At 42.2% G+C, this 9288-nt stretch overlaps 1 protein-coding gene across 1 annotated transcript; it reads left to right on the forward strand.

The window, feature by feature from the left end:
• The first annotated feature begins 235 nt into the window (after positions 1–235).
• On the forward strand, positions 236–4459 carry LOC125511288 (CBL-interacting protein kinase 9). Its single transcript, XM_048676617.2, has 15 exons — positions 236–600; positions 1258–1320; positions 1408–1479; positions 1641–1748; positions 1851–1931; positions 2070–2123; positions 2210–2335; positions 2413–2502; positions 2623–2745; positions 2860–2970; positions 3252–3368; positions 3449–3505; positions 3745–3819; positions 3930–4006; positions 4089–4459. The coding sequence occupies exons 1-14, from the start codon at positions 409–411 to the stop codon at positions 3999–4001; spliced, it is 1341 nt and encodes a 446-aa protein (XP_048532574.1). The 5' UTR covers positions 236–408; the 3' UTR covers positions 4002–4006; positions 4089–4459.
• The last annotated feature ends 4829 nt before the right edge of the window (positions 4460–9288 follow it).

A 9288-nucleotide genomic window follows, 5' to 3' on the forward strand; every position in this document is an offset into this window, starting at 1 on the left:
CCGTCCCGTCACCGCCGCTCGTGCTCGTAGTAGACAGTAGTTATCCACGCGACGCCCAGGCCCAGCCAAGCGGTGCCCATGCGCGGCCCACGGGGGAAGGAGGATGGGACCCGCGCACTGAGTGCGCCCGCCCGCCCGCCGCCATCCGTCTCATTCCACGCGCTTCCACCCGCCCCCGTCTCCCCCGCCTCTATCCTCTCTCTCTCTCTCCCCCCCCCTTATAAACCGGCCGTGAATTCCAGAGCAAAAAAGCACCAACGGCAGGGAGAGACCCGACCAGCGTCCCACCCAACGACCCAGCGTCGACCTACCTCCTACCCTCATCCATCCACCCATTGATCCATCGATTGATTTGGTTGGATTAATTGATCCGCCACCGCCACCACCACCGCCGTGGAGAAAGGAGGGATGGCGGCGGCGGCGGGCAGGGGCGGGGGGCCGAGGCGCACGACGCGGGTGGGCCCCTACGAGCTCGGCAAGACCGTCGGCGAGGGCAGCTTCGCCAAGGTCAAGATCGCCAAGGACACCCGCAACGCCGCCACCTGCGCCATCAAGGTGCTCGACCGCAACCACGTCCTCCGCCACAAGATGGTCGAGCAGGTCCGTCCGTCCCTCCCAAATCAATCCCACGCTTCCTTGCTACCTCCATCCGGCGTTGCCCGGGGGAGCACCTTAATTAATGATTAACGATGAATCTAGGCGGGCTGATTCGTCGAATTGAGAAACAAACAGACAAACCCCTAGATTACGACCGGGAGATCATAATTTATTCATCGGAGGACCGACCACCTAATTCGAAAAGAACGTCCCAAATAACTTTGCGACGTTCAGGTCTCTCTCATGGTCGAGATTCTCTGTCCGTCCGTCCGTGGGGATTGTTTTTCCGGTGTCATCCTTGCTCATGATTTTTGGTTGTTATTAAGGTAAAAAAAAGAGAACATGTTTTTTAATCCAAAAAAAGAGAACAGGTTGATGCCAAAGAATATGAATTGAAAATTGTGACCATCGAATTAGGTTTGCAAAACGGGTCTCTTATACGGGGGCCACTCTGCACCTGCATCACCCACGTCAGGCTCATTTTACAAGAGGATTTTATAGATATCGTATTTCTTCTGCTATATGCAAATTAAGGATGATGTGATCTAATCATACACGACTGCTAGGGTGCTATAGATGCCATGTTTAGTTCAACTCCTGCGTCCTCCGTACAGATCTGATCAGATTATGGACGCTGACCGCCTATTCCCGCCTTTTCAGATTAAACGGGAGATCGCCACAATGAAGCTAATACGACATCCAAATGTGGTCCAGCTGCATGAGGTATACTCTAGTTTTTTTTTACAGAGACAGTTTTGTCTCGTCGTTTTTTATATCTTTCATCTCAGGTAACATGTGTGCATTTCATAGGTGATGGCTAGCAAATCAAAGATATACATGGTTCTTGAGTTTGTTGAGGGAGGCGAGCTTTTTGATAAGATCGTAAGACTCTCAAACTTCATGCGCTGGATGTTATGGCTTTTACTTTGTGTGCAATTATTTTTACATGTCATGAGTTTATCTCGTAGGTCAGTTATATAAGGCTACATAAATGTTTTAGTTGTTACTCATTTACCAATTACCATTATTTTGTGGATAATTAGGTCAATTCTGGGAAGCTAGGAGAAGATGAAGCAAGACGATACTTCCACCAACTTATAAATGCGGTTGATTATTGTCATAGTCGTGGAGTGTACCATAGAGATCTCAAGGTTTGTCCAGTTATCCTACCTGGTTCCTGATATATGTAACTTAAACGTTGATGCTCTGTGATACACTTCCTAATTTATGGATGTTTTATGTGCCATTTGCAGCCAGAAAATCTGCTCCTTGATTCATATGGAGCTCTCAAAGTTTCGGATTTCGGTCTCAGCGCATTTTCTCCGCAAACAAAAGTATGATCTCTACCTAGTTGGCTAGTAGCTAGAAGTATGCATTTCTTTTCATTTTCAGAAACATAAGGCACTGTGCTTGAACACGAGAAACAGTTAACGGAAAGAATACTGATCACCTCCTTTTGTTTTTTATTTTAGGAGGATGGACTTCTGCATACTGCTTGTGGAACTCCCAATTATGTTGCACCTGAGGTGAATTTTTTGCCTTTGTGTTTCTACCTTGTCTAATAAATGTGTTTCAGCCTTTCAGGAGTGTAATCATTAGATTGTTTCTTTAGGTGCTTGCTGATAAAGGTTATGATGGTATGGCTGCTGATGTGTGGTCCTGTGGCATAATCTTATTTGTCCTTATGGCTGGATATTTGCCCTTTGATGACCCCAACTTAATGACTCTGTATAAATTGGTAAGTTGCTGCCGTAGACATACCTTTCTTGTCATGTGAAATTGGTAGTGACAAGACTATTGCCGTTTTGTCTACAGATCTCCAGAGCTAATGTTTCTTGTCCACCATGGTTTTCTACCGGTGCGAGAAATCTTATTAAGCGCATTCTCGATCCCAATCCTCACACTGTAAGTGCCTGTCATGCTGAACCATGAATTCTTATATCTGAAGCTTCCTTCTTTAGTAGCTTTATTTGCGTTAGAATATGAGAATAATTAGTTTACGCTTGTTTTTTCTCCTTTTTGCAGAGGATAACAATCGCCCAAATTTTGGAAGATGAATGGTTCAAAAAGGACTATAAACCACCACATTCTGAGCACAATGAAGATGTGAGCCTTGAAGATGTCGATGCTGCATTCGATAGTTCAGAGGTAATACAATCTGAATGTCCTTTCCTGGTCTGCAGTTGACATATCTGTCTCCCCAGAAATATTATGTTTTAAAGATTCATCTTTATTTATTACCTTTGCCTTCCTATTTCGTAGGAACACCTTGTGGCGGAGAGGAGAGAGAAACCAGAATCCATGAATGCATTTGCTCTTATTTCAAGGTCTGAGGGATTCAACCTCGGAAATTTGTTTGAGAAAGAGATGATGGTAGGTTCATAGAAATGTTGATTTATAGTCGAATAGTTTGATATCCTTGACTGTCTGAATGTCATTACTGAAGTAGTGACATGCAGTTCACTTGTTGGTCAGTGCTTTTCTATAAAGTGGGGCGAATAGCCTTTATTTGTAAGTAGTGACATGCAGGGTGCATCATTCTGCCAGTCACTTAATTGCCCATTTTTAGAAATCTAGGCATCTTCTTTTGGCCCAAGTTTGCACTATTAGTAAACCTTGTTGGTTCGCAAATAATTTGATCCTTCCTAATATAGGGGATGGTAAAGCGGGAAACATCCTTTGCGTCGCAACGTACACCACAAGAGATCATGTCTAAAATAGAGGAAGCCTGTGGCCCTCTTGGTTTCAATGTGCGGAAACAAAATTATAAGGTAACCATTATGTTCTTCAAGAGTTTGTTAGAATTTGAGCAGTTCAGGACTGATATGGATTTCTGTTTTTGAACTTCCAGATGAAACTGAAAGGTGACAAGACAGGAAGAAAAGGCCATTTATCTGTAGCAACGGAGGTACCACTCTATCGCCAATACTGAGACGTTAAAATATTGTTTACAAATTCCACTAAAAGAATTGCTGTTACCTCTGATTAAAATATTCTTCAAGCAGCCAATGTTTCTGAAAATAGAAATTATTAAGTGATTTTGAAATGCCAGTGCGATGGCTTTATAAGGCTGTGGCAACTTTTGCTTTGACTTCACATTTGAAGTGCTAATCCTTCATAAAACTGATGACATATAATCGGTTGCAGGTTTTTGAGGTTGCTCCAACACTCCATATGGTTGAACTTCGTAAAACTGGAGGGGACACCTTGGAGTTTCACAGTGTATGATATCAAACAGTTTACATTTCGATCCTAATTGGCAAATATTCTGAACCACTCTGACTCTTAGCACTCTGAAACAACTAACACCGTTTCCTCAAAACTGCATGCAGTTCTACAAGAATTTCTCGTCAGAACTAAAAGACATTGTGTGGAAAACTGAATCCAACACAATTGCGAAATAGTAGCGGTGAGCTTCGAGCCTTCAACTCCTAACTGTTGTTCTCCACCCTCTTGTCCTCCTGTCCTAACACGTTTGCTCTATCCTCCAGATGATTGATACTTCACGGAATGGAACTATCTTGCGGTGCTGTATCGATGGACCTCCCCTTCAGGTGATGCCGCTGGGCGCTGGGTACTGTATATTTCTCCGGCACCGCATCGATGGTCCAGTCCGCCGTCTCTTGTCGAAGACAGCGCCTTCTTTTTACCGAGCGCGATTGTACACTTACATGTACAACGAGGCCCTCCCGGACAAGCTCCTTGTAATATTGCAACGGGGTGCCTAACAGGCATCCTGAATGTGCTCTAGTTTGCAGCAGGGTTGTGTGCCTTTCTTTATTTTTTGTATTGGAAGTATTTGAGAATCGTAAGATGAATAATGGTAGTTCAGACTTGAGATTGTAAGGCAAGCCTTGCTTTATTTCGCGCCAGGGTTGTGTGCCTTTCTTTGTTTTTGTATTGGGCACGCATTCTGATCAGAAAAATGCAAAGCATTCGCGAGGGTTTTGATGCATCTTCATGACCCATCCTCACCGAAGCTGGTCTAGTTGACATTCAAAAAATCGTCCAGCTAACACATCAAAACACCATCCACTGCTATAAAGAATAACATAGATCAGGAGGACCTACAAACAAATCTATGAAGAACAACATAGATCAGGAGGACCTACAAACAAATCAATGACCACTAGCGTTGGGAGATCAACGCCAACAGGACCCAAGCAGATCTGGTGGAAGCACACCTCCACGCATCCTAAGCCGTGCTAGGCGCACCTCCGGAGCGGTGATGTGGCAGAGAGGACATTATTTTACCTCTAGACTGTTGTTGCCACCTCACCACCTCACCCCATAGATGCCACTGGCCACAGTAAGAAGATCATCCACATCGAAGATAGACCTCAATGAGGTTTAACCCAAGTACCACCGCCATGACAATCATGGCCGAAGTACCTCATGAAGCAGCCCTAACTAGATGGGAAAGGTGAAAACATGTACTTGCTACTCCATAGGAGTACAAGCCCCCCCCCCCCCCCCCCCCCCCCCTCCCCGCGTTGGTGAGTGAACAAGTGTGCTCTTCTCCTAAGCCGTACGTATAAAAGTCCTGCAAAATGGGCGTTAAGCGATGTGTGATCCACCATATTAGTAACTAGATGATATCCCGCACGTTGTTGCGGGAATATTTGCAATATATTTCGATGATATGTGATTTTTATGGAACGTGAATAGTGATACTACGAAAACTAAAATTGCAAATCCATATGCTTTATTGTGTTTGATTAATGTATCGTAAAATATCTAATATATGTTTGCATGTTGAGGTGGACATTTTCATGTGCATGAATGCATGTTGTGGTGGACCTTTTGCCATGCATGTTGCTTGATGATGTGACATGCTTGCATGTTAAGAGAAATATATTAGTGAGGGCTAGCTATTTAGATATAGAAGATTATGACTGGATTATAATAAAAAGGATGCATTATCATGCATCTTGCAAATCGACCACAACACAGCTGCATCATTCCTGGATTAGTTTCTTTACTGATCTTCTAAACGTTGTCTTCTTTTTCGCAAGAAATCTTGTAAAAAGAGTAGATGCTTATGCGTCGGTATGTATGCACTCATGATATGTTGTTCCATGTAAATCAGGTGATCCTAAGATCAAATGATGATTTTTTAGAAGCACGGTGTATTGATGCAGACACTCACTAGAATGATATCCTGGTGCCTCGGCTTCAGCTAGTAGATATGTTAGGATTTTAGTACTCGGACTGATGGCGTCGCTTCTTCTTTGAGTCAGTCTTCCGGGCTTTGATCCTCCTCAAGTTCACCAGTCGGAATAGATTAGACGGATATCTGGCATAGATTCCCGCCAGCTCCTTGGGGTGTCGAGGATAGGTTTTCTCGTCGTGCGTGCATGACTACGGGATTTGATGTCAGGTTCTTCAGTTCGATTCAAGGATTCAGCGGCGACGACCGCAGCCTCGGGGCGTTGGTCCTTAAGGGACATGGATGAAGACTTCCCGGCTGTCATCGACAAGGTTAGGTCGGCTCCGCTATGGGAGTAGCGATAGCGGCACATTGATGGCTCGTTTTGACGACAGTAGTGGTCGTTCGATGGTCCATGGACCTCAATGTAATTTTATTATGATTGAAGTATTTTGCACTTCCGATGAATCTTTATAATAAATCTGCCTCCTTTTTGGAAAAAAAGTAAGGCAAATTAAGGACCAAATATTATTTCTTTTGCGGGAAGAACTTATGATAATTTGCAAGCTACAAAAAATATTATACATAAAGTTCTATACACCGGGTTACCCTAAGTTAAAGTATTTAACACGTCCTAAAAGAAGAATTTGAGCTACACATTCTTAAGGTGCATGTTGTCGATTTGAGATGGTTGATGGTGTGCACCCAGTTACAATCTTTAGGTCATATAGTAAGTGTAAAGCACAAATGATCATACACTCATAACCTCTGTGTTCCAAATTAATGACCAAATATACTAGGTTTTGTCAAACAATCATACATGATCCTTTTTTATCATCACAATTTCTGAAAACTTATAAATATGGTATGAACCGAGGGTGTACCTTTTTTGATAAGCTGCAGATACCACATAATGTATCAATTACCATGATAATACTACTATCTTGTTAAAAAAATGATAGTACTAGTATGATCTGCTGGCTATTACTTCCTCCATTCCTAAATGTAATGCGCATAGATAACAGCCCACATACCAATGCATGTGCTGGCGATAAGTTTTGGACGAGAAAGCCCCAATCGTTCTGTTCGAGGTTCCATGCTAGTAGAATAGAAAATTAGAGAGAAACTACGGCACCCTCCAGTCATCTGGGTCTGTCCCATCTGATGTGTATCAGAACAAATAAACAAGGGAGGGAGGCTCTGCGTTTGATGGGTTGGTGGAGGGCTAATTTCGTCCATAATTGGATTGAGCTCAAACTACGCACTACAATATGGAATTTCCCTAGAAAACTAATACGCACTATATTTAGGAATGGAGGGAGTACTACTCCATGATGGAGTCATAAATCCACGCCTCGTAAAAGAAGATGCAATGCTGCGAAAACATTCCGTGCTTGTTTCAGAAGCAACAATGCAATCTCTTCCCGCAAGAAAAAAAAAAGCAATCTCCGAGCAGTCAACGCCTACAAACAAGGTAGGCGGACACACAAAAAATGCCAACCACAGAGTGTCGTGCGGTCTTCCAGAGTCCAGAATTTCATATCATCATATACCAGTATTTGAGTTGCTGACAGCGCCCACCACGCTGTGCCATACTTCACCGTGGGAAAGGTTATAAACATGTTTAATCTCTCTTCGACAAGCGATGTGGTATTAAAACATAGAGCCAAATTCCGAACTGTGTTGCGTGCCGCAATGCACTGGGCTACAATTTGGCACAATATCCACACAGGGCCGTTTCTCTCAAATGGGCAACTCGGTCATTGGCCAAACCCTATTTGGCGCCTTCTGCGTCCGATATAGTGTTAATGGTACAGGGCGCACACCCCCTTATCGACGCTGGGCCGGAGGCCCACAGTTTCGGTTTTAAAGATGCAAAAAACAATACGTGTAGGTACGTACCGTGATTTGAACAGCTATCGCCTGCTTCAACCTTCGCTACCCAAACCAACCAGCCAACTGCGCTTCAGGTGTTTAGTTACAGGTTTTTCCTTCTTTTCTTCTTTCTTTTTTTACTGGAATGGTTTTGTTATTTTTTTCTATTTTTATTCATTTCTATTTTACCCTTTTAAGCTTTTTTTTATAATACAGGAATTTTTGTTTGAAATTCGTGGACTTTATTCTGATTTGATGAACTTTGTTTTCAAACTCAATGAACTTTTTTGAATTTGATGAACTTTTTAAATTCCAATGAACATTTTTTCAAACCTGATGAACATTTTTCAAATTTGATGAACTTTTTTCAATGATGAATTTGTTTTTGAAATTCGATGAACTTTTTCAAACCCGATGAACTTTTTTCCATATTCAATGAACTTTTTATGAATTCAATGAACTTTTTCCATATTCCACGATCTTTTTTTGAATTCCATGATTTTTTTTTTCAAATTAGATGAACTTTTTGAAATCCGATGAAATTTTTTCAAATTCGATGAACTTTTTCCATTTTTGATGAACTTTTTGAAATTTGATGAACTATTTTTCAAATTCAATGGTTTTTTCCAAATTCGATGAACTTTTTGTAAAATTTGACGGACTGTTTTCAAAATTGATTAACTTTTTCCTAACAACAAGAATACATACTGCAGCCAACTGGTTGTTTTTTTTTCTAAGAAAAATGAGCATGTACTGTAGCGATTTAGCGATACGAGCGGGAGCCAGCTAGCGATCAAGTGAGCCAAGGCGTAAGCGAGTAGGGAGGCTAGCGAGCAAGCTGGCGAGGCGCGCTGGGCTGCGGGCGCCACGATCGCTAGTTGGTGCTGAAGACGCTCGCGAGGAGCTCTCCGGTCATTGTGGTAGTTCTGAAGAAGAAAAACGTGGTAGTTGGGCTTGTCTAAAAAACATAGTCATTGTGTGTATATAAACAAAAGAAAAGAGAAAAATGATTTCCTCACCCGTGTAGAGATAGAGAGTACCAATAGAGAAAAATCAATACCACTAGATTTATCATGAAATATATTTTCGTATGGTATATACTTAGCATTGTAGATATAGATATTTCATCTATTAAAGTATGTGAAGTTTGACTTTCATGAAAACCAATGTTTTAATTGGGACGGGGAAGCACAATTTTCCGAAATGAAGTTTCTACAAAGTTGACAATCTTGCATGTTGAATAGTTAAAAAGAAGTAACTTTAACTAGTAATTTGTATTATAAAGTCTTGTTTATGACTGAACCGTTGTCTCCTTTCCAAACCTTAGAGAGGTGATTTTTCGGGCGCTCCGCGCTATTACTCCTCAACCACCGGTAGGTAGTTGCCCCATACTCCTCTGTCGGCTCTAATGGTGCGGGAGTGAGGGGAGGCCACAATCTACCGTGTCAAATTGTGGTGGCGGCAGCGGCTTCGTTCTGACAAATATTGTTTTTACAACCTCTTTTTTTTTCTTCTCGGACGAGCTACATCTTTAAAAATATGTAGTAATGCTAATGCATATGTCATGGCCACGTTTTGTGTTCCTAACCAAGCGATAGTTTTTGGCTCCAAACAACAATAAGCTACTCCCTCCATTCACAAGTATAAGATGTTCTAACTTTTTCGTA

Source organism: Triticum urartu, chromosome 5A, assembly GCF_056163025.1.
Source record: "Triticum urartu cultivar PI428250 chromosome 5A, HENAU_Tu73, whole genome shotgun sequence".
Classification (NCBI taxonomy): domain Eukaryota; kingdom Viridiplantae; phylum Streptophyta; class Magnoliopsida; order Poales; family Poaceae; genus Triticum; species Triticum urartu.

Coding starts and splice junctions, on each gene's coding strand:
- LOC125511288 (XM_048676617.2), top strand. CDS start 409: ATGGCGGCGGCGGCGGGCAGGGGCGGGGGGCCGAGGCGCACGACGCGG. Junction 2,124..2,209: donor CCAATTATGTTGCACCTGAG/GTGAATTTTTTG, acceptor TTGTTTCTTTAG/GTGCTTGCTGATAAAGGTTA. Junction 3,369..3,448: donor TGCGGAAACAAAATTATAAG/GTAACCATTATG, acceptor TTGAACTTCCAG/ATGAAACTGAAAGGTGACAA.